The sequence below is a fragment of the Gopherus flavomarginatus genome, chromosome 4 (genome assembly GCF_025201925.1).
Source record: "Gopherus flavomarginatus isolate rGopFla2 chromosome 4, rGopFla2.mat.asm, whole genome shotgun sequence".
Classification (NCBI taxonomy): domain Eukaryota; kingdom Metazoa; phylum Chordata; order Testudines; family Testudinidae; genus Gopherus; species Gopherus flavomarginatus.
The window spans coordinates 169,799,342-169,825,282 of record NC_066620.1 but is presented as its reverse complement, the minus strand read 5'-3'; the positions used below and the strand labels follow the sequence as shown (position 1 = coordinate 169,825,282).

The window sequence follows — 25,941 nt, the reverse complement described above, 5'->3', positions numbered from 1 at the left end:
CTACAAATGGCGACAGGCACCCAAGAGTAAGATTCACAAAAGCCAGCATGCTGCACAAGGAACCACCTAACCTAGCCCAGGGGAGATGTGGAGAAGAGGGGTGTTCCCTAAGCCCTGCCCCACTCAGGGAGTTCGATGCCTATATCCAGGCAGGAGGGAGCTGCCTTTCTCTGCTTGGGAGTTTCAGCTATGAACCCTCTCCTGGACTCAGGCACTTGTTGCAAGAGGCCAGGGGAAGAGGACACATTCCTTATAACCAGGCTAGCCAACTACAAAAGCAGTTTCTCCTCCCTTGGTGTTCACACCTCAACTGCTAGAAGAAGGCCTCATCCTCCCTGACTGAGCTAACCTAGTTATCTCTAGACTGATTCTTGCCTGCATATTTATACTTGCCTCTGGAAATTTCCACTACATGCATCTGACGAAGTGGGTTTTCACCCACAAAAGTTTATGCTCCAATACAACTGTTAGTCTATAAGGTGCCATAGGACTCATTGTCGTTTTTTACAGATCCAGACTAACACAGCTACCCCTCTGATACTTGATTCCTTATAACCGTTAGCCCAGTGTTTTGGGTACTTACCCAAGATGCAGGAGACTCATGTTCAATTCCTCATCTGTCTAATGAGAAGGCATTTGAATAGGGGTCTCCCACCTCTCAGGTGAGTGTCCTAAATACTGAGTTGTGGGATATTCTGATGTGGGGCTCCCTCAATATTTCCTGTTGAAGGCATTTCACTTTTGATAAATAATTAGAGAGCCACTAGAACCGAGGGACTGGATCATGGGTCTCCCACATCCTGGGCGAGTGCACTCACCACCAAACTATAGTATAGAGTCATTCTTTCCCCCTCACTCCAGCTGATTTGTGTGAAGGTAGGCGTGCTCTGAGCACACCTAGTGGGTCAAGCCCTGCAGGTGAGTTAGGTGAACCAACGCCTCTCTTCACCCAGGGTTAGATGGGAGATAGGTGTCTGGACACCTACAGTGAGGGAGCACTGAGTATGCTCAGATGCAGAACCATAGGCACCTAGGGATCTTTTATGCTGAAAGTTTAGGCACTGAGTGAGATTAGGTGCCTACAGCGTTCACCAGAAGCTGAGCAGAGGTTTTGTGAATACCAGCATCACTTAAATCTGGGATTTAAATGCCTAACACGGCAGCTAGGCACCTAAGTCCATTTGTGAATCTGGGTACTGCAGGCATCAGTATTTGGTTTAAATGTATATATCTTCTTTATTTATCTTGAAGAAGGACTAAACAATATATGCATGGACCCTGCAGAGGCACTAATCCTGCTTAATTTTACACATGGGAGCAGTCCTTCTGCCTTCAGTGGGACTTCTCGCAGTCGCAAAATTAAGTATATTCATAAGTGCTTAGATTCACAGCCTAAACTGGAAGGTGCTGAGATTACTAACAAGAAGAGAGAAGTAATCCAAGTGAACCTAAAGAGATCGGGGACAGGTGAGCAAACGGGGACAGGTGAGCAAACCCCACAGGTAAGTGGGGAACAAGACCTGGGAGATGGGTTGGAAACAGGAGGGAGCACGGGCTATAATGGCAGAGAGAAAGGAGGGTCAGGGCAAAGCTGGGAGGCAAGATCAAACCAGTATCTTAGATGCCTATATACAAATGCAAGAAGTATGGGTAATAAGCAGGAAGAACTGGTAGTGCTAATAAATAAATACAACTATGACATTGTTGGCATTACTGAAACTTGGTGGGATAATACACACGACTGGAATGTTGGTGTGGATGGGTATAGTTTGCTCAGGAAGGATAGACAGGGGAAAAAGGGAGGAGGTGTTGCCTTATATATTAAAAATGTACACACTTGGACTGAGGTAGAGATGGACATAGGAGATGGGAGTGTTGAGAGTCTCTGGGTTAGGCTAAAAGGGGTAAAAAACACGGGTGATGTCGTGCTGGGAGTCTACTACAGGCCACCTAATCAGGTGCAAGAGGTGGATGAGGCTTTTTTCAAACAACTAACAAAATCATCCAAAGCCCAAGATTTGGTGGTGATGGGGGACTTCAACTATCCAGATATATGTTGGGAAAATAACACCGCGAGGCACAGACTATCCAATAAGTTCCTGGACTGCATTGCAGACAACTTTTTATTTCAGAAAGTTGAAAAAGCTACTGGGGGGAAGCTGTTCTAGACTTGATTTTAACAAATAGGGAAGAACTCGTTGAGAATTTGAAAGTAGAAGGAAGCTTAGGTGAAAGTGATCATGAAATAATAGAGTTTGCAATTCTAAGGAAGGGTAGAAGGGAGTACAGCAAAATAGAGACAATGGATTTCAGGAAGGCGGATTTTGGTAAGCTCAGAGAGCTGATAGGTAAGGTCCCATGGGAATCAAGACTGAGGGGAAAAACAACTGAGGAGAGTTGGCAGTTTTTCAAAGGGACGCTATTAAGGGCCCAAAAGCAAGCTATTCTGATGGTTAGGAAAGATAGAAAATGTGGCAAAAGACCACCTTGTCTTAACCACGAGATCTTGCGTGACCTACAAAATAAAAAGGCGTCATATAAAAAATGGAAACTAGGTCAGATTACAAAGGACGAATATAGGCAAATAACACAGGAATGCAGAGGCAAGATTAGAAAGGCAAAAGCACAAAATGAGCTCAAACTAGCTATGGGAATAAAGGGAAGACTTTTTATCAATACATTAGAAGCAAGAGGAAGACCAAGGACAGGGTGGGCCCACTGCTCAGTGAGGAGGGGGAAACAGGAACGGGAGACTTGGAAATGGCAGAGATGCTTAATGACTTCTTTGTTTCGGTCTTCACTGAGAAGTCTGAAGGAATGTCCAATATAGTGAATGCTTACGGGAAGAGGGTAGGTTTAGAAGATAAAATAAAAAAAGAGCAAGTAAAAAATCACTTAGAAAAGTTAGATGCCTGCAAGTCACCAGGGCCTGATGAAATGCATCCTAGAATACTAAAGGAGTTAATAGAGGAGGTATCTGAGCCTCTAGCTATTATCTTTGGGAAATCATGGGAGACGGGGGAGATTCCAGAAGACTGGAAGGGGGCAAATATAGTGCCCATCTATAAAAAGGGAAATAAAAACCCAGGAAACTACAGACCAGTTAGTTTAACTTCTGTGCAGGGAAGATAATGGAGCAGATAATTAAAGAAATCATCTGCAAACACTTGGAAGGTGGTAAGGTGATAGGGAATAGCCAGCATGGATTTGTAAAGAACAAATCGTGTCAAACTAATCTGATAGCATTCTTTGATAGGATAACGAGCCTTGTGGATAAGGGAGAAGCGGTGGATGTGATATACCTAGACTTTAGTAAGGCATTTGATACGGTCTCGCATGATATTCTTATAGATAAACTAGGAAAGTACAATTTAGATGGGGCTACTATAAGGTGGGTGCATAATTGGCTGGATAACCGTACTCAGAGAGTAGTTATTAATGGCTCTCAATCCTGCTGGAAAGGTATAACAAGTGGGGTTCCGCAGGGGTCTGTTTTGGGACCGGCTCTGTTCAATATCTTCATCAACGATTTAGATTTTGGCATAGAAAGTATGCTTATTAAGTTTGCGGACGATACCAAACTGGGAGGGATTGCAACTGCTTTGGAGGACAGGGTCAAAATTCAAAACGATCTGGACAAATTGGAGAAATGGTCTGAGGTAAACAGGATGAAGTTCAATAAAGATAAATGCAAAGTGCTCCACTTTAGGAAGGAACAATCAGTTTCACACATACAGAATGGGAGGAGACTGTCTAGGAAGGAGTATGGCAGAAAGAGATCTAGGGGTCATAGTGGACCACAAGCTTAATATGAGTCAACAGTGTGATACTGTTGCAAAAAAAGCAAATGTGATTCTGGGATGCATTAACAGGTGTGTTGTAAACAAGACACGAGAAGTCATTCTTCCGCTTTACTCTGCGCTGGTTAGGCCTCAACTGGAGTATTGTGTCCAGTTCTGGGCACCGCATTTCAAGAAAGATGTGGAGAAACTGGAGAGGGTCCAGAGAAGAGCAACGAGAATGATTAAAGGTCTTGAGAACATGACCTATGAAGGAAGGCTGAAGGAATTGGGTTTGTTTAGTTTGGAAAAGAGAAGACTGAGAGGGGACATGATAGCAGTTTTCAGGTATCTAAAAGGGTGTCATCAGGAGGAGGGAGAAAACTTGTTCACCTTAGCCTCCAATGATAGAACAAGAAGCAATGGGCTTAAACTGCAGCAAGGGAGATTTAGGTTGGACATTAGGAAAAAGTTCCTAACTGTCAGGGTAGTTAAATACTGGAATAGATTGCCTAGGGAAGTTGTGGAATCTTCATCTCTGGAGATATTTAAGAGTAGGTTAGATAAATGTCTATTAGGGATGGTCTAGACAGTATTTGGTCCTGCCATGAGGGCAGCGGACTGGACTCGATGACCTCTCGAGGTCCCTTCCAGTCCTAGAGTCTATGAGTCTATAACTGAGTTTAAAAAAAAAAAAATCAGTGAAGCATCAACATTAAAAACAATCTAACAAATTTATATGTGCAGTTATTGATCATGAGATTTGTTTTTTTTCTGAAGTGATAAACAGAGTAATGCCCATACACATCTTACAAAATAAAATTATATTCCACACTTCAATCTGACATTTTGTATGTCATTATACTACAAGAGTCGAATACTCACAGGTTTTCGAGTTGGTGTGACTTGAACAGAATGGTAAAATTCTGGCTGAACTCTGCTGTTTTTCTTGATTTTTCTTTTCCTTATGGAAGTTTCTTGTTCACTCAAGTGATGTACTTCCGCTAGAGGCTGTGTTTCTTCAAGACGAGGTGCTACACGTCTTCTAGCATGACGAGGACTTGGTCTAAAACCCTATGACATAGAAAAGACAATTGCAATGTTTGACAATTCTCAGAATGCAGCAACATAACAAAAAGAAATAACATAGAGGATTTTATTAATTATTAGGACTAGAGCAGTGGTTCTCAAACTGGGGCTACCGCTTATGTAGGGAAAGCCGCTGGTGGGCTGGGCTGGTTTGTTTACCTGCTAGGTCTGCAGGTTCGGCCAATATCGGCTCCCACTGGCCACAGTTCGCTGCTCCTGGCCAATGGGAGCTGTGGGAAGTGGCAGCCAGCAAATCCCTTGTCCCACGCCACTTCCCGCAGCCCCCATTGGCCTGAGCGGCGAACCTGCAGAACTGGCAGATAAATAAACCGGCCCGGCCCGCCAGGGGTTTCCCATACACAAGCGGCAGCCCTAGTTTGAGAACCACTAGACTAGAGAGAAAAACACACTGAGGATGAAGGTTTACAAATACTGTAATTATAAAATTAGCATGTGGCAGTAAAGGGACATTGTTAAGTAGTTTAGGCATCACATCTCTCTTTCTCTCTCTCTCTCTCTATGTTTATATATATATATATATATATATATATATATATATATATATATATATATATATATATATATATATAATCTACATATATATATATATATATATATATATATATATATATATATGTAGATTATAACTATTATAGGCAGAACTGGTAGTTACATTTTAATTAAGGTTGCTTAACATTTTTCATTATAAGCCTATGTTTTCAGTTGCTTGTATCTTTGCCAAACTCTATTAAGATTAACATTTTCTATGCCTGATCTCTGCCTCAGGCTGAATTGTTTTGGAGAATTCCAGCAAAAATGGTTCAATCAAAAATCGGTAGTTTGCCAATGTTAATTTTTTTCTAACCATTTCTTTTAAGAGCTCTACCACTTCCAGGGTTTGGAGGAGGAACTTTAAATTTGACAGCAGAATATTCCTCAGATCAAGGGGCTGTCTTATGCTGTCACCACACAAATTCACCCAGATTTGGCCAAGTTATGGGCCTCTGAAAATTGTTGTTTGACAAGCTCAATAAAGCTTATTATAGGCTTGTTGTGAAAATCTGTGAACATGCTTCCAACCCTATGAAGCTTCATTCCCACAGGCCAACTATACCACCCAGGCTGTCACCCCAATCACTACATGCCAACTGAATTAAGCATGCTCCGAGTATCACAAAGCTCCTACAAGCAAATCACACTGACCATGCTTCAACCCAACACACATCAACGGCACTGAGTATGTTCCCAGCTCTCACTGAGCCAGGGAATAGAACCCAGGTCCCTAATTTATCATACCATCCACCTAGTCACACTGCTTTTCAGAATGAATATGTCAAATCCTTGTCTGTGCTGTCTGTAACCAAAATACCATGTTCAATTTCACAGCCCAAAATAAAACCAATAATTCCTAATTCCCAATATTCTTCTCATGTCTACAAAACAGCTGTGTGACCTACTGTCAGTGTGTGTGCTTTATCATCCTGTAATGGATGGCCCATGTAGAAAATAACACCATTGCTACCAGCAAATCTGTACTGTGGTCCTGGATTGCAACTCTGCTTTTGTCCCATTCAGGGCTGGGTGGTGAATAAAGTTCCATAGGATGTAAACTGTTTTTTCAGTTTTATTTTTTTTTAAAACCAAGTTAATTACAATAAAAATTATGTTAAAAATGTTATTTAAGTGGCAAATTCAAGCAAAGTTAGCAAAGACCAGAATTACGGGTGTCTATGCAACCTTAATTTGTTCCCTTTGTGCCTATGCATTCTGATACAATCTTGCATGACATGATCACATATTATTTGTTTTCCCTTACCCATGCCTCATTCAATGCACAGGATGATCAGTGAATGAAGCAGAGATTTGTAAAGAAGAGAAAGGAATTACACTTGCGTTTAAGTCACTCCACTGGGACACCGGAGAGTTGGGATCTTTTCTTGGCTCAACCTCAGACTTCACATCTGATGTGGAACAAGGCTATCATAATACATGTGTGAAAGGAGCTGAAATAAGGTGTCATGGCTAACCTTATTTCTGACATTTCCTAACTTTTGGATACTTGACATAGCCACCTTGTCATTCTTTTAATACAGTTTTTGCACGTGAGAGAGAGAGAGATTTTTATAACTAAACTGTGGAACTTTCCTTTAAAGAACATTCACTTCTGTGGAGTAGGCAGGGTGTTTGTAAAAATCACAGATCTTGAGTTGGCTCCCTCTGAAGTCAAAGGCAAAACTATCAGGGTCAAATTCTGCTCTTAATTATAACCTATCCAATTCCAATTGCACAGGGTGTACGTTACAGCAGAATCTGGTCCTCAACTTCTTCAACACGAGAAGGATCATATCCATCGTGGCTAGCAAAAACAGCCTTATGTAAGGTAATGCAGCCAAGAAACTTGTGGATTCTGTGTGATCCCGAAATATTAAAAAATGTAAATCTGTGATGCTACGTCATACTATTGCAAGGGGAAAATCTTATTGCCACAGTTTCTGTTCACCTGCACTATGAAATAAATAACAAATATAAACAATTTATGATATCTAGTCAAATTAATCAAAGTGAAAATTAAATGAATGAGGGAAAAATAATACAGTACAAACAGAACTATTTATATAGTTGTTCAAATCTTTAGTTTCCAGGTGAGGACCTTCTCTTTCTGTAAAAACAGGAATGTACATCAGCAATTTTAATCCACTGTCAGGAAAGTAATCTTTAAGGATGATATGACTAGTGTCCCCATTCTGAGTTCTGAATGAGTTTGAACTCCAAATATATGCTAAATTTCAGCTACAGATACAGGACTGGCTACTGGTTGAAGCCTGGTCATATGCAGGGCACATTAGCCGTTCCTCTAGTCCCCTCAGAGCCGGATACAATTCTCCAGGATTGCATATTTATGTAACACAAGTATTTGGTAAAAGCTAAGCAGCTCTAAAAGCTCTTAGAGATGCGTGCCAAAGAGGGATTTAAGTGTGTGGATCTCTCTTACTGAATGATTTCATGTCAAAAGAGCTTCTAGGTTTAATAATGAAATATTTTGTTTAAATAGTAAAGACTCACTGATGCCTCTTGGAAAGCGCTGTAATATATTTTGTTTATGGGCAATGCTGCTCATATGTATCTTCCCTTGTTGTTTATTGGTCGGGATATTAGCAAGAAAACAGGATCTTTGTTGCTTTAAGACCTCATTTGCTTCTGAGCTTATTCTCCACTTAAAGTCATAATCTTCTGTTTGCGGTATCACAACTGGTTGCTCTGGAGAGGATTATGATGTGATAAATGCAAAGGATCATGATTTCAGGTGGAAAGTAGGAAGCAGGGGGGAAATGAATTCCTTATCAACAAAGATAATGAAAGACAGGAGATGTCCTTGAGGCAAAACCTTCAGTGCCTACTCAATCCTGCAATGGAACCTTTGCTAGAGTGAGGGCTAAGAACTGCAAGATTTGGCTCCTTAATTATAAAAACCAGTTATAAAAAAGAAAAAAATACAATATACTGGTTTTAGTGTCAGTATATTTTTTTCATGTGAGCTGATATTGCTGTGCTTAATGAAAAAAAGGCTTGTTTGTCACGAAACTAAGGAAGAAGCTGTTTGAAACATTAAAACTGCTAGCTATTTCCCTCTATCTCAATAATGCAATAAACAGGCCTCCTATGTCCAGGGATTTAAAAAAAAAAAAAAGAAGAAGAAGAGGTTTAGTCTAGGAATCTGCAACTACAGCTCATCCCAAAGAACAAGAAAAGATGCACCACTCCACAGTGGAACAGAAACAAACATGCTAGAGGGAGTTGCAAAGTGCTAATCAATGTGAGTGTAACTGACTTACACTGCATGGATGAACCTTAGCATCTCCATTTTCCCTGGTGATTTGGTCTCAGGCACATACACATAAGGACATCACATGCCATGAACTCACTGAAGGCTGTGGGACATTTTGCTACATTCCCAAGAGCGACATCTAGAATCATGTTATCCTTAACATGATAATTCCTGCACGATTCTCATTTTTCCACTGTGATTTCTCATCCAGAAGGGCAAGCCTTATATTTCAGGTTAAATAATGTATATGCTGACACAGAGGAGGCCTGTTTATTGCATTATTGAGATAGAAGGAAATAACTAGCAGTTGTAGTGTTTCAAACAGCTTCTTCCCTAGTTTCTTGACAAAGAAGCCTTGTTTGCATTAAGCACAGCAGTATCAGAGAATTTTAACACAAGAAAAAAGATCAGTTTTCTTCTAAAGACTAAAGTAGTGGGTAAAAGGGCACAAGGACCTGCACAATCTTTCTTCCTTAAAGATGTGGTAGCTCAAAAGTGTCTCAGTGGCCAGAGCCACATATTTCATACATCAACAGAGGAGCGAGGACTCGGCACGCAGGTTCACCTGCCCTCCCCTGCCTCCTGAACACTGCAAACCAGCTGATTGCCCCTAGGAGGTGGTAGGGTGGGGGAAGGACGGGGGAGCCTGTGCGCCAAGTCCTGGCTCCCCCTCCTCCCTCCTAAACACCACAAGCCAGCTGATAGCCTTGGGCAAGAGGGAGTGGTGAGGAGCGAGGACTTAGCGCACCTTTCTCCTCCCTCCCCTGCCTTCTTCCCACAGCAATCAGCTGGCTTTGCGGCATTCAGAAGGGAGCAGAGGGAGGGGAAGGAGCAAGGATGCTGCATGCGAAGTAAAGGGGGAGAAGGTGGGGGGGAGAAGAAGCGGGTCAAGGGTGGGGGTATGGGGGGGAGGGGTGAAGAGGGTGGGCCGAGGGTTGAGCCCCCTGACACCAGCAAAGTCAGTGCCTGTGCTTGCAAGAACAGCAAGAGGAGCAGCCAGACAATCCATCCTCTTCCACTCTCTGACTCCACCACCTCAACCAAGCTTCATACTCAGCAGTGATGACTGTAGTATTAAATTGTTTCTTTAAAACTGTTTTAAACTTATAGTATTAAATTGCTTGTTTAAAATTGTTTAAAATGTATATAATGCCTTTTGTCTGGAAAAAAAAAATTCCCCTGGCACCTAACCCCCCCATTTATATTAATTCTTATGGGGAAATTGGATTCGCTTAACATCGTTTCACTTAAAGTCACATTTTTCAGGAACATAACTACAGTGTTAAGTGAGGAGTTACTGTAACTTGCCAAAGCCATCCACTGCCCAGCCCTGACTCCGGGCCTGACAGTTTGCTCAGACCCCCTGTGCCCCTCCAACTCCTTCACTGGGGTTGCCAACTTTCTGACCGCAGGAAACTGAACACCCTAGCCCCACCCCCTTCCCCAAGGCCCCGCCCATTCTCCAAGCCCCACCCCTGCTCATTCCATCCCTCCATCACTCACTTGCTCATTTTCACTGGGCTGGGGCAGATGGTTGGGGTGTGGGAGGGAGTGAGAGTTCTGGCTGAGGGTGTGAGCTATGGAGTGGGGCTGGGGATGAGGGGTTTGGAGTGCAGGAGGGGGCTCTGGGCTGGGGCCCAAGGGCTTTGGAGTGTGGGAGGGGGCTCCGGGCTGAGGCAGGGGGTTGGGGTGTGGGAGGGCATGAGGGCTCCTGCTGGGGGTGAAGGCTGGGGATGAGGGATTAGGGGTGTGGGAAGGGGCTCTGGGCTGGGGCCAAGGGGTTTGGAGTGTGGGAGGGGGCTCTGGGCTGAGGCAGGGGGTTGGAGTGTGGGAGGGCATGAGGGCTCCTGCTGGGAGTGAAGGCTGGGGATGAGGGGTTTGGGGTGTAGGAAGGGGCTCCACACTGGGGCCAAGGGGTTCAGAGCGTGGGGGGGCCTCAGGGCTGGGGTAGGGAGCTGTGGTGTGGGAGGGGTGCGGACTCCAGGAGTGGGTTCAGGCTCCAGGCAGCTCTGGCTGGTGCAGTTCACAGGGGCTCTGGGAGGTGTTGATGTCAAGTGGCCCCTTAAACAGCAGCCACACTAGCGCTGCCCTGCCATTTTCCAGGCCTCAGAGGCTGCTCTATATGCCATTAATCCTGAACACATGGCTTGACCAGTGTACCGAGGACAAAAGTTTTTCCTGTCCTCTGAAATCAGGGAGCGAGGGGGAAGAGGAGGAAGAGGGGGAGAGAATTCCCTGCAAGTGACACACAAATACATACCCGACTGCTGCCCCTGGCTCGCTGCGTCCCCAGCGTAGCCCAAATCACAGCAGCTTCAGGGAGAGAGCTGCTGCAGGCCTCTTCCTCACCCTCTTCCCTCCCCCTGCCATTTGCAGTGATCACCAGCCACTCTTCTTCATCCCCCTCAGGCCGGCCACTGGCTGGCGCCTGTGCACCCAGCTGCTGCCCAACTATGCTCGGACTCGTTCCCGGGGACAGCAGTCCAAGTTTAGCCCCATGCTTCTGCACAGCTCATTCATCTCTGGGAGGAGTCTGACAAGCCCACAGTCCCTTATCTGCTGGTCGCATGATCCCAAGATAAGCCCAGCACAGCAGCCCTTGGGGTGTAGGAGCAGGAGTTTATAATTGTACTATGAGAATTAATGTACGGTTTGATTTTATCCTGTCAGCCACCCTTTCTGAATAGCAGAAAGAAATGACAGACCAGAACAATCCTTATGACTGATTATGGTCACCCTTTTATTTTAGGATAAGTTATAATGTCTACTATGGCTTCCTATATGTATTACAAATTAGGCACTCTAGTTAAATATACATTTCTTTGTTTTAAGGTTTAGAAAGTAAGAGACAGGATCTTGTATTGTCTCTATATTAAGGAGATTAGAGGAACGTTGAAGGCCTGGGCCCCAATGTAAATTGTTTTGATTATAAGATTTAAGAAGGCTTAATTTACAATGCCTTTTCTTCCTCAACATAAAAACTGCTGTATATCTTTAACTGTAAAAGACTGTTTGTGTGAATGAGGAATGTATGCATCAGGAAAAGATAAGATGTGAAGGCCATTGTTACAGCCAGATGATCAAGGAAGGAGTGAAGAGACTTAAACGACATCGACATCAGAGAATCATCAACATGTATCCATAATGAAGGGCACGCTGACAACCCTGAGATGAAGGCTGGCACCCCTAAGGGCAATTGATTAAATCGAAACAAAAGACAGGATGACCCTCTCAGAGGTGTACTGGAATGTTTACATCAAAAGATACACCAGTTAAGAAGTAACCCAGTCACAAACGGACACAACAAAATCCATAGACTTCAACAGAGAAAAAACACTATAAGAATGGGGTGCTCTGCCACGGGGCTTTGGATTCATCTTGCCACACTCCAGGAGCATCGGATCATGACCGACAGAGCCCTGCTGCCCTCTGTGACCAATCTGGCTGGCCACTAAATTGGTCCAGATTCTGGACTGGTAACTAAAAACATCAACTGGCGAGACTGCGTGCATGGTGTGTGTGTGATTGAAAAGCATATGCTAACTGCTGTATTATCAATAAATGTGGCATTTTTGCCTTCTCCTCTACAAAAGATCCCGTCTGCTTTGTATAGCATGACAGGGGAGCAGTGGACCCTGCAGGGAGAAGGCTGAAGGCACTTCTTAAAGGCCACAATGCCCACTCTGCAAGGAGCCCCCAGGCACCGTGACAGCTGCTGCCCAGGGTTAACCCTGCCAGCCCCAGCCTGCAGTTAAATGCCTTTCCCAGCCCCTCTTCTGGGATCCATGCCCTGCCCGCCGGGGCTCACACCACCCTCAAGCTCCACAGAGAGAACTGCTGCAGGCCCCCTCCTCATCCCCATGCCGCCAACCGGACTTTTAACAGCCCGGTCAGCAGTGCCGACTGGAGCTGCCAGGGTCCCTTTTTGACAAGACGTTCCAGGTTAAAACCAGACTCCTGACAACACTATCCTTCACAGAATATGGAAGGGGTGGGCTGCCCTCTGACCAGCAGTTCCCCAAGGAACTGAAACCTGCAAGACCAAGTCACCAATCTGCAGACAGAACCTCGTACTACAAAGCCAAGCTACACAGTCTGCAATGGAAGCACAGATCTTGCATGAGAAAGTACCCTGCTCACAGGGAGAAGCAGCTACACTAGGTACCTGAGCAAACCACCATCGCCTGAACAGGATCCCGCTGTCCCACTACCAAAACGGCTTGACAGGAACCTTTGGAAATTCCCGGGGTTTATGAATAAATGCAGACAGTCCTTCCAGCTCCACCACAGAATGTATCCCACACACTAGTGGGACTAATAGTTAGCCTTCTCACCGGCTAAGAGCTCAGCTGGGCTCCCCCAACATTGGCGCAGAGCAGCCCAGTGCTCTCCGACTGGGGACACCTTCCTGCAAGCCTTCTTGACCATCTTTGACAATCCACATCACGTCCACTCCACAGAGGCTGGTGGAAACAAGGAACCTATTTCTGAACCCCGGCCCCACAAAGCCTAGTAAATTTGTCAATGCCACATTTCACCACAACCTGAGCTCCCCCATACAGTCCACCCTGAAAGAAGATCCACACATCCAAGGAATCTAATCTATGGCATTAGGGACTAAGATACTCTGTTCCATGTGGGATGGGGTGTCATAAACAGATTGTTAAGGGTTAATGTCTCTTCTACCTGTAAAGGGTTACAAGCAGGAAACTGGACACCTGACCAGAAGACCAATCAGAAGACAAGATACTTTTAAATTTGGGTGGAGGGAAGCTTTTGTGTGTGTTCTTTGTCCGTTGTGTGTTCTTCTCTCGGAGGGTCTGAGAGAGACCAGACATTACTACAGGCTCTCTAAGTTTCTTTTCAAATAGTAAGTAAAAACAGGCGGTTTAGGCTTTTTGATTGTTTTACTCTATTTGTAATTGTGGATCTGGCTGGGTAACTTTTATATGTGTAGTTGCTGGGAATATTTTGATTTGTATTGGTACTGGGGGGAAAGTCTCTTTCTGGTGTTTGTAAGCTATAGGACCCTGTAATATTTACATCTTGAAGTTACAGAGATAATTCTTTACTTTTTCCTTTCTTTTATTAAAAGATTTCTTTTTAGAGAACCTGATCGATTTTTTTTTCTTGTTTCCCTTGTTTTATTCCAGGGGATTGGGATAACTCACCAGGACGGGTGGGGGAGATGGGAGGGGGGAGAGATAGAATCTCTCTCTGTTTTCCTTGAATCTGTTTGCCTCTTTGTGGAAGGGAAGGGAGATGCTTCTTTGTATGCTGATTTAAGAGGTTGGATCAGTATCTCTCAGGATAGCCCAGAGAGGGAAATTCTGGGAGGGGGAAAGGTGGGGGAATGGTTTATTTCTCCTTGTTTTAAGAACCCAAGGGAAGGCTGGGGAGGTCAGAGTGCCCCAAAACACTATATTTTTGGGTGGTGGCAGTGCTATCAGATCTAAGCTGGTAATTAAGCTTAGAGGATTCAGGTGCTAGTATCTCATTTTCTGAACTCTAAGGTTCAGATCTGAGAGGGAATGCTATGGCATGGGGTAACATACTTTGACAAGCACATAGATGTTCCCCCAGGGAGCCCGTGACTGGAGATGCTACAACTGTGCCATGATGCGCCACTGGCAAGTCAGTTTGCCCATTTTTTCTGGTGGCCCCACAGGCGGTCTGAAGTCCAAGTTTACATGGAATCCTGTGAGTGCTGTGCACACAGCAAGATGCTCCAGACTAGACCACTCAGCACCTTCATACCCTATAGACTCCAGGTAGGCCTTGGTCTGCCATCCCCCTAGACTTTACTGTGGAACTCCCAGCATCTGATGGCCACACCATAGTCTTACCTGTTGTGGACAGTCTGACTAAAAAAGACCCACTTCATCCCCTGCAACAACCTACCCTCTATCAAGGCTACTGCCAAACTCTTGGAGCTGGGTCATCTTCACAGATTTCCAGAATACACAGTTTCAGACCAAGTCCCACAGTTTATCTTTCACTTTTGGTACTAAGCATTCTGGTTACTGCATGTCTGCCTATTGACCTCCACCACATACCACCCTCAAACAAATCAACAAAACTAAAGGCTGAGCCCAGTACTGGAATAATACTTGAGACGTTTCATGAACTATCACCAAGATAACTGCTCCACAATTCTGTATGCAAAATTTTCATATAACAATGCAAACCATGCTTCTACAGGTTAGAGCCCATTCTTCAGATTCCATTCTCATTTTCACCTGGCACTACAAGCAACCTCCCCAAACCCAGCCGCCACCAACTGAGTCCAACAGAGTCATCCATCTCAGCCAAGAGGAGCTCAAGAACCACTCAGAAGTGAAGAAGGCTTACAAGAGGCATGTAGACCATCAGTGTCAGGAAGCTCTGGTGTTCAGAGTAGGCCAGAAGGTAAGGTTCACCACAATGCATCTCCAGACCAGTCGACCTTTCCAGAAACTTGGCCACCAGTTCCTGGGACCCTTCCAGATATGCCAACAGATCAACCCAGTTATCTTTAAACTACAGCTTCCCCAGTACCTCAAAATACACCCACTTTTTTATGTTTCCATTCGGTAGCTCTATGCTGAGAACACCTTTCCTGACCAAACCACACCCCTGCTTCCACTAGTCAAAATCCAGAGTCATGAGGAGCATGCCATCCTTGATTCCCAACAGATACGCAGTTGCTTGTACTAGCTCATAGACTGGAGGGCTATGGTTTCCCATGTTCATGTCCCTGACCTAGTCAGGATGTTCAATAGGACTGAACCAAACAAGCCTAAACAGGCATCACACCAAGAGGGGGACCTGAAGAGGGAGGTGCTGTAAGAACCTCGTGAGGATTCCAGGCTGCTAACACTTCTGCACTGCCACCGGATGCTGAGGCTGGATTCCTGCTAGGGGACCATCGGAAGCTAGACATTGCTGGAAGTACTGTCCAGTGGGGCCTGAGTAGCCCACTGATTGGCCCTTGCTGGTATATTAACCGGGAAGATAGCACAGGGAGTTTTCTCTGTAACAATACAGACTGCCTGCTTGCTCTGCTATAGAACTTGCTATGAACCCTTAGATTCCAGCTCCTGACTCTGGCTCATCCCCAACTCAACCACTTGTCTCCTGTCTGCAACTCAGCACCTGACCCTGATTTCCTGGCATCCTCACTGAGACTGATCCTGATTCCATTACTTGCCTCCTGTCTGCATGTCTTTGCCTGACCCTGACTTCCTGGTATCTTGACCCACCTCATCCCTGACTCCACTACACATCTCCTGACCACAATTTGGTATCTGACGTGCACATAGGCTGCCCAGTGGCTGACCCTTTCAGTCCTCTGTTACTGCCCTTTTCTTTGTTCTCCTAGTGTTGAGAGATTCCTGGTATGCATCATGAATCAGGAGTGAGGGATTCACTAGCAAACTTGTCCTTTTATAAATTAAACTTGAAATTTTAGTGTTAAAAAAACAGCACTGGAAAGAACGAAAGAAACAAACACAGAATGAAAAACACACAAGTAATACACAGCTACTGTTCTGGCTACCCATATCCAACAGGCTAGTCTGGAAAAAATGAAACATTTCTGTCCAATACTTCCCTTTTAAATGGTTATTGGTGAGGGAGGAGCTTCATCATGCTCCAGTCAGCAAATATGGGTGGCCTTTCACAATCCTGCTATGAGTAAAATGGCTAGAAAACTCCCCAGAGATTTAGCAGAAATATGAGGAGTCACCTAATTGTAAGTGACTAGTCTGGGGAGACACTTCGTCTGAAAAGCTGGCTAACTGATAAATCTGAAAATGTAATTGTAAATGGGGAATAATCAAGCAGGTGTGTTTCTCTCCTGCAGGGATTGTTTCTTGGCCCTTGGTTACATGATGTTTTTATTAATGACCTGGAAGAAAAGACAAAATCACTGATCAAGTTTGCAAATAACACAAAAATTGGAGGAGTGGTTAATAATGAAGAAGACAGGTCACTGATACAGAGTGATTTGGATCACTTGGTTTGCTGGGTACAAGCAAACAATATATGTTTTATTATGGTGTAAGCAGAGTCAGGATGAGTGCTACCCTGATATCTGGTGGTGAATTGTAGGGAATGTGGAAAGAATTCCAAGAATTTCAAAGAATGGGGAAAGATTTGCATTGGCATCCACCCTCCACTTAGCATAAGCCCACAGCAGACTGGGATGGTTATTTTAACAGCTCTGGGATCCCCAATTTCTTTGTTATTGGGGCAGGAAAAAAAAAGTTTGTCACCCTGATTGTGTGAATGGGGAGCTGTGGGACTGCTTTGTGACAGAGATGACTCAACCTCAGTTGGGTGGTACTTGCTAAACATGGGACATGGGTTCCAAAACCCCATGAAGAGAGAGAGGTTGGGGACTGGTGTGTGTACTTGGTGGTATGGGCCCCTTGTGAGGGCCTGGAACACCAATTGCACATCCTCCTCTCTCACTGTGGAATGTCAGAGTTGATTTTTTATTCCCTTAAGAATCCAGATACAGGTTACTAAGCTGAACTCACTTTTGGCTAATGGTGCACTAGCACTGGGGCTCCCCTACTATGAGCTAAAATCACTAAGAGCTGAAATCACTGAGCTGAGAGCACTGAGTACTGTGCTAACTAGTGGGGGAGCCTGAAGCTATACTGTGGAACAGTGCAGCTGGCGGAGTGGAGCAGTTTGTGGGGACGGCTGGAGCGGATCACCGGACAGCTGGTGGAGCAGAGCGGCTGGCAGAGCGGAGTAGCTGTGGGACGGGTGGAGCGGCCCACAGAGCGAGCGGAGCCGAGCAGTTTGCAGGGACAACTGGAGCAGCTCACGGGACAGCTGGTGGAGCAGAGCAGCTGGTGGAGCGGAGCAGTTTGTGAGGATGGCTGGAGGAGCAGAGTGGAGCGGCTGGTAAAGCAGAGCAGTTCGTGGAGAAGGCAGGAGCAGAACCCATGGAGAGGCAAGGGAGTTGGCCCCGGACCACGTAAGGTGCCCCTTTCTACCCAGGCTGGGAGGAGGGACCTCTGCAGATAGACTCTCAAACTTTGGGGCTGCACTGACCCAGGACAGAGACTTTTGGATTGTGGGACTTTTGGGACTGTGGGTGATTTGGGGGGTTGCTGGACTCAAGAGCCCAGGAAAGAGGACATAGCCCAATTTCCTGGGGTGGGTCTTTGCTCACGGTTTGGTCTATGAACTCTAGTTGAGGTGTTTTCCCAATTTAGTGTTTGTTGTTTATCTCATGTATTAAACCTTTTCTGCTACACCAAGACTCTGTGCTTGCAAGAGGGGAAGCATTGCCTCTTTGAGGCGCCTAGGGGTGTGTGTAAGATTTTCCCAGGTCACTGGGTGGGGGCTCGAGCTGGTTTAGCATTGGGTTATTGAAACGGAACCCCTGGATACTGAACCCGGCCCTTGTTGCTGCCAACTCAGAGGGGCAGAAGGGTTACAATGGTTAAAATGTAAATGTACATATCTAGGAACAAAGAATGTAGGCCATATTCGCAGGATCGGGGATTCTATCCTGGGAACCAATGACTCTGAAAAAGATTTTGGGAGGGGATGGATAATCAGCTGAACATGTGCTCCAGTGTGACACTGACGCCAAAAGGGCTAATGTGATCCTTGGATGCATCAACAGGGGAATCTCAAGTAGGAGTAAAGAGGTTATTTTACCTCTGTATTTGGCACTGGTCTAACTGCTACTAGAATAATGTGTCCAGTTCTGGTGTCAACAATTCAAGAAGAATGTTGATAATTTGGAGGTAGTTTAGAAAAGAGCCCCAAGAATGATTAAAGGAGTAGAAAACATTCCTTATAGTGACAGATTCCAGGAACTCAATCCATTTAGCTTTCCAATGAGAAGAATAAGGAGTGACTTGATTATAATCTATAAGGACCTACATGGGGAACAAATGTTGGATATTGGGCTCCTCAATCCAATGGTTGGAAGTTCCGGATTCAGACTGGAAATAAGGAGCAAATTTTCAATAGTGAGAGTAATTAACCACTGAACAATTTACCAAGAGTGGTGTTAGATTCTCAGTCACTGGCACTTTTTAAATCAAGATTGCATGTTTTTCTAAAAGGTATGTAGTTAGAAGGAGAACTGCAGAGCAAAGGTGTGAAGTGGTCCCTGAAGAAGGCAGTTGGGGTTGGGTAAGAAGACACAGCTGAAAGTTTTGTTTTTCATTTGGGGAAAGGCAGGTCAGGCCTTGCATCTTCTCCAGCAGCCCAGACAGCAGGAAGAGACACTACCCTAGGGAGAAGGTGCTGTACCCAGCTTAAGGCTGGGTGGTAGATTTGGTTTTTGTGTTTGGTTTTAGGAACTATCTGTTAATAAAGAAACCAAACCCCAAGAAGGGCTGTGATTGGATGAGCATGTTTAAGGATCCCTGATGAAGGGGAAAACAGGAGCAGGACACTGCAGAGGCACCTCTGGCCATGAGGCAGTGCTTGGGTGGTAGCCACTGTGTTACAAGGGCATTAGGAGCTCAGTGTGTGTTATTAACTGGTGTGCAATACAACTGAGGTTGTGACTTCATCAAAATTATATATTTCTAGAAAAGTAAACAACAGTATTTACTAGAGGGATGTATTTGACTCTGTAAATACAGCTACAAAACCTGAGAGGGGACTTATAAAACTGCATGTATGGAAAATGAAGTAACAGGGACAGCTGCTAATTATGGGCCAGATTCTTTTCTCCTTACTCAGGCATTGTATCCCTTACCTACAGGGAGCCCTGGGGCTGTATGAACTCATGATGGAGGTCTGAGCATCTCTAGTGCAATCCTCTTTCAAAGGGTGGGAGGTGAGGACCTCTGGGGGCTGCTGCTGCAGTGATGCAATGCCAATACTTTAACAAGGACCAACTGAGAGACCCCTCCAGCGTTTCAGTGTGCTGTGGTCAGGCTGCCACACTAGCAGCGTTCCAGGAGAGCGCTACAGAAGGCAAGAAGCCAGCACAGAGACACAGAACTGCCTACTTCTTCCAAAGGAAGGCAAACTTCGTCCTCCCCCATGGGAGTCTTCAGAGGAAACTCCATAAATGAAAGCTTGTAAATTTTCCTGGCCTCTATGTGGGATTCTTCACATAAGGAAACCATCTGACTCTATTCTGTTAATCATTACTATAATTATTATGATAGTACCCCAAGGATCCAGTCAAAATTAGGGCCCATTGTGGTAGGCACTATACAAACACTATTTACAATCTATCTATACAAGACAGACAAACAAAAATGGACATATAAAATACATGCATATTGTCAATGGTACATAATTTGCAAGTTATTTGCTCAGTGTCACATCTTCTGTACAGGCTATATTCTGAAAGCAAAGGGAAATTCAGGATTTGTCCTGATATAGTTATAAATCTGTATATTCCCATCTACAAATGTTTTTACGCACATGTATGAAAATGTTTTACTTTGGTCTCTGATTTTGTTTTCTCATCACACTATTCCTTGACTCTTCAACAGTTAATATAAAATAGTTTAAATATCCTGGAGGGGGAAATGTGTCATATATAATAGAAAAAGTATTTTCAAATTGATTCACCCCTCCGAGAATAGAAGACAACCTTTGAATAGGTGAATGCATCCATTTCTCTATTACTGTATGCTTCTGTCTATCCTTGAATGTATTCCCTCCAATCAAATACAAGCCTGTAATTCAGCTTGGAGGCTCTGTGGATTTTTCTCTTTACTCTAGCAGCTAGATACACATCTTCAGCAGTTTATAAATAACTCTAGAACTCTTGTGATGAATTATAGCACAAGTGTTCAAAGACTATTCATTATTGTTTTTAAGAATACCCAGAATTGTATTTTTAGCTAGTTGTCTTGCAACTAGACTCAGTAGTGGGATGATTGTGATTAAAAATAAATGTTTAAACACAGTAATGATTTCTTTATATGAGTGAAGAAGGCAACAGTTGTTGGCAAAGGTAATGCACAGATTTGCTGAGGACTCACTGTTTTGGTATAATATGTATTCAGAATACTATAAAGCATTACTTAACATTCCTATTTGTTTTTTTCTTATGAAAATTTCCATTAAACTTGCTCACCTATTTTTAGCACCAGACACGTGTCTTATCTAAATGACAGATTGAATATATATTATGTGACAGTGACTATTCAGTATTCTAAGCTAAAAAAAAAAACAAAAAACGGTTTTTGAAATCAAAACTTTAAACTGTTACTCAGTGGCTAAAGCTGTGGTTAACATATGCTGCCTTCTTCCATAAACAGGCTCATAATAAAGGATCAAACCTTGCTTATCTTACTCTTATGACTAGTTCCATTGGACCTGCACCTGATCCCACTGAACTCAAAACTCCCTATGAATTACAAAACTCCCAAGGATTTGTATGAGACCAGGATCAAGCCTATCAACTTCTTCATAGCACTACTCACTGGCCAATGGCCCCAAATATTTTATGATAGATGGTTCATCATAAATAAATAACAAACGATACTACCCAATGCATTGCTACTTACACGCAGAAATTTCTGGCACCAGTACATTTATTCCTACTATGGATTTTGGAGGCTACATGTTTTCTAATTCAGTGGTGGAGAAAACTGGAACATATTCAGAGAGATTTAAATCTATGGTATTATTTTTGCTCTACATTTGAAAAACATCAAGCTGTAGTGTAGCATTTATCAAAAAGATGGTTTTCCCTTTGCCATACTGCCAAGCACATATATTCAAAAATCATGAGCCAGCCCCCCCAAACATCATCAGTGACCTTAAAATCAGAAGATTTTTAAAACAATAAATTTGGTTTCATTTTATTTGACATCTTGTTTTCGAGCCTTTGGGATTCATGTTTTCAAGCTTTTCTCCACCACCATGAGAGCTAGATGCTTACTTTTTCAAAAATGAAAGGTGAGATTCTCACATGATCTCATGACTCCAGGAGCTGAAGCTATCAGAAAAACCCATATACCTCATGACTTGGCATAAAATCCCAAGAGCTGGCAACACTACCAAATCAAATTGTAGAATGTCAGGGTTGGAAGGGACTTCAGGAAGTCATCTAGTCCAACTCCCTGCTCAAAGCAGGACCAATCCCCAGACTGATTTTTGCCCGATTCCCTAAATGGCCCCCTCAAACTGAGCTCATCACCCTGGGGTTAGCAATGCCCAAACCACTGAGCTGTCCCTCCCCCCTAAACGATAGATTTTTAGATGCTTAAATATATGGTTAAATATATGGTTACTGTATCAAATCTAACTTTAAAAAATAAGCTAGTATAAAATGGAACTGGCTTGACGGGCCCAATCTTGAAGCATTTACTTACAGAGAGATCCCAAAACTCCCACTGAATACAGAACCTGATTAAATAAGTGAATGGTTTGTCATTTGGAGTTTTGAATAAATAAATAAGCAATGCCTTTCAATATTTACTTGGGTAAAACTCACATTGAGCTTTGTTGGCAGTTTCGAGCTTTGTTGGCAGGGACGAAACCCAGAATATTTCCTTCTCTAGCTGCCTCTCTGAAATTTTCTTAAAATATATAAATAGGATAACTGCATCAAGCAAAGCCTGATTTTTGCACTCATGCAACATATACAGACCCTTGGAAATTAGCTGGTCTCTAGTGACCCTGTGAATAGAGGAGGCAATTTACAAGTTTATTCCATTACCAGTTCCAGTGGTGTTTCCCATGCTAAGCACAGGGAGTCCAACTCAAACTGGTAGAAGCTTCAAAATCGAGTGAAATTGTGAAGGGCAACTGCAGTAACAATTGCTTTAAAGAACTAGTGTTCCAATAACTATCAAGGCCAAAACAGCCACTCAGGTTCAGTGAAAGTTGCACAACTGAAAATCAGCTTAAATTGGTTGTAAATGAGTGTCAGCAGGGCAGGTGGGGAGAGAGGAATCTGTGGTATCTTACAACTACTCAGATCTTCCAGTTGGTTGCTTTTCTTGCCGCAATCCTTTGTTTTAACCCCCTAGAGAGTATATGTCATACCAATCTACCTTCACGAGGACTTATGTCAATTTACCTCTTACTTTGGCCTACTACGTAATTTTTTTCCAACAACAAAAGTCTGAAATATCTGTGTAGTGCTTATAATATACTGCTGAGATATGTGTTTTGCAAAGACTTTCAAAACTTGGAGGTAATTTTACCCCCCAAAAAAGAGCACGGTACTCTCATGAAATTTATCAGAACGCAGAATTCAGCATAGGATGAGTTATGGAGTATAAATAACTGTTCAAAAGTTAATATCCACCCTTCCATTACCTCATCAGAGATGGGATTATATTGCTTTACAGTGTGCTGTCCTCATTAATTTTTAATATGGGGATAATGTTTTAGTACTAAAGAGAGCAACAGATTAATAGTGCTCACTAGAGACAGTCATAATAGGCATGTACCGTGCAAGCTATAGTTCTGACCATGAACTTCAATACTGATTTGCAACACCCATTCTTCCAAATCTGAGTCTCTCCTGGCAGGCTGCCAATCATGCAAAAATTGCCAATAGTTCTGTGATTATGGTAATGATCATTCTCTAAGGACTACGATTAGACCACCAAAAGCATGTTCATGTCTGACGTAAGTCACATTTGAATGTAAATCTCAGAAGGTGAATAACTGAAGCGTAAACTCATTCTGCTATTTACCACAGATCCTGTCTTTCATCCGCATTTATTAAGGGCATACATAGCTATGTTTAATATATAACTGATCACAACTAGAACCATCCAGCCACAGCAGTAGAAAATTATAACCACAGCAGCATGATTTTACAGTCACTTTTGGGGCAAGAAACTACAAACTCCAACTTTCCAAATACGATTCTTTGTCTTTTGTCAGATTTTATATGAATCGATATAAAGTCGATAATAATTTTGTGCTATAGTACAAAATGCTAAACTTTGCTAAACTAATAAGAATGCTAAATTTTGTTTTATATGGCATTGCTAATGTTTGTGCAAGGATCCTCATTATACAGTATTTTGTAATTCAGCAATTTTTAATATTCCTTAAAATAAATATTTATTTTCAAACACATTTTTAAAATAGTGCCATTTTATGATGTCACATTAATCAACTTATTTCTCTAAGAATCCTAAATTTAATTCAGTTTACAAAATCTCAGGTCAATTTAATCTGATAAAGAGGAAAAAACAGCATTTATACTGACAAACAATGTTGAACAGTAGTGATAGTGATGTTGAATTATAACATATATGGAAAGCGGTAAAAAAATACAACTTTTCATATTCCAGCTAATGAGATTCCAGTAAAGTAAAAGGAAATTTTAAAATATGCAGTTTGTGCATGAGGTAGAATGCAAATAGACACAGCAGGGTTAACAAAATAGCATTAAACACTTTACACTGTGGCAGGTTTCAGAGGGGTAGCCATGTTAGTCTGTATCAGCAAAAACAACAAGGTGTCCTTGTGGCACCTACGGGTACGTCTACACTACCTGCCGAATTGGCGGGTAGCAATCGATCTATTGGGGATTGATTTATCACGTGTAGTGTAGATGCAATAAATCGATCTCCAATCTCTCTCCCATCAACTGCTGAACTCCAGCTCAGCGAGAGGAAGAAGCAAAGTCGACAGGGGAGCCATGGCCGTCGATCCAGCGCTGCGAGGACGCGAAGCAATTTTAATTAAATTTATTCTCGTAGCTGAAGTTGCATATCTTAGATTAAGGCCTGGTATACACTGGGATGGGATCAGAGACTAATAATCCCACAAAAGTTTATGCCCAAATAAATTTGTTAATCTCTAAGGTGCCACAAGGATTCCTTCTTGTCTTGATCTTACAAATCATAATAATAATAATAATAATAATAATACACAGTGTATTACTGTAGTGCTTAAAACCTTCATATTTCCATTATAACAGAGAAGATAGTAAGTTCATTCAGTTGAAATTGAAAAAGACGTCTCTCAATTCAGTGTAAGACATTAAAGGAGTTCCTACCCAGTCTCCAGTCTTATCTGGGAGACATACTTTTACATGGAGACCAATCATTTCACTGCGTGGGAAAGAAGCCAGGTGAAAATGTTTATCTTCCAGTGAGACTTGGTTCCTGTTTTAATACAGAACTGATTGTCTTGTCACACTAGCAGCAAAGATGAACTTCTATAGTGTAAACAGAAGAGGCCGCCCCTACTAACTACATTCCCCAAATGACCTTCTTTTGAGAAAATGACCCAATGCCTTCAAAAGCACTGAAGGGTATGTCTAAGCTAAAGCCACTGCAGAGGCATACCTACAGCACTGCAGCAGAGCCATTGTAGAATCATAGTGTAGATGCTTCCTACATCAACAGAAGGGGTTTTTCCGTCAACATAATTAATCCACCTCTCCAAGAGGCGATAGCTAGGTTGACAGAAGAGTTCTTCTGTTGACCTAGCTGCATCTACACAGGAATAGGTCAGCCTAACTACAGCACTCAGGGTGCTATACTTTTCACAGCTCTGAGTGATACGGCTAGGTCAAGCTAATTTTTAAGTGTAGACCAGGCCTATATGAATTAGAAATCCAAGCCTCATGAAAAAGAGACCTAGGCACTTTTCAAAATTTTACCCATGTTTTTAATGTGGGGGAAGGAGATCTGTCCATGCAAAACTCTTTCTGAGGCTCCAAACCAACAAGTACCTTCAGAAGTGAGCATGAATCTATGTCTACTGTTTCTTTAAATCTGTAGCAGGAAGCCAGGCAGGAGAGGAACTGGGGAAGATTCTAGGCAGAAGCCTTACTGTGAAGCACAGAGAGAGTAGCTTTAGGGATAATACTATTTTCCTTATTCTAAAAATGTTCCTTGTTTGTGCTTAGAGCCCTAGCATCAACTAGAGTGTGGGGGAGTGCTTGCTCAACATTCCCTAGGCCACAGAGCCAGAAGGGCCATGGCCTGACCACTTTTAAACAGTAGTCACATACTAAATCAGTACAGCTGCTGTTGGAATAATCTGGAGCATTGCTGCGGCTGCATGGACACAGCACCTCTGAAATGTGACCTGACTGTCCCTCTGTACAAACGGAAGGGCAGGCAAGCCTAATGTCCAGGAGCAATGGTGCGATCTGATGAACAAGGTTGCAAGACCACTCAAATTTGGCCTGACTGCCCCTCTTATCCAGATAGAAAGGTAGCTGGACCAACTGGAGTTCCAACCTAGCATGTGGGGAGTCTGTTCCTGTAAAGCAGAGACCAGTGGACTCTGCTGAGAACTCAGCTGCTGGCAGCACTGGCTGATGCACTGTGTGGA

General features: G+C 43.3%; 1 protein-coding gene across 6 annotated transcripts in view; it reads right to left on the bottom strand.

Moving 5' to 3' along the window:
- DST (dystonin) overlaps positions 1-25,941 on the bottom strand; it is a 452,383-nt gene that overhangs the window by 425,012 nt on the left and 1,430 nt on the right. For all 6 annotated transcript variants that reach the window (XM_050950494.1, XM_050950495.1, XM_050950498.1 and 3 more), the window contains exon 3: positions 4,665-4,853. In XM_050950494.1, the coding sequence (XP_050806451.1) occupies positions 4,665-4,853 (189 nt within the window). The remainder of the gene's footprint in view (positions 1-4,664; positions 4,854-25,941) is intronic.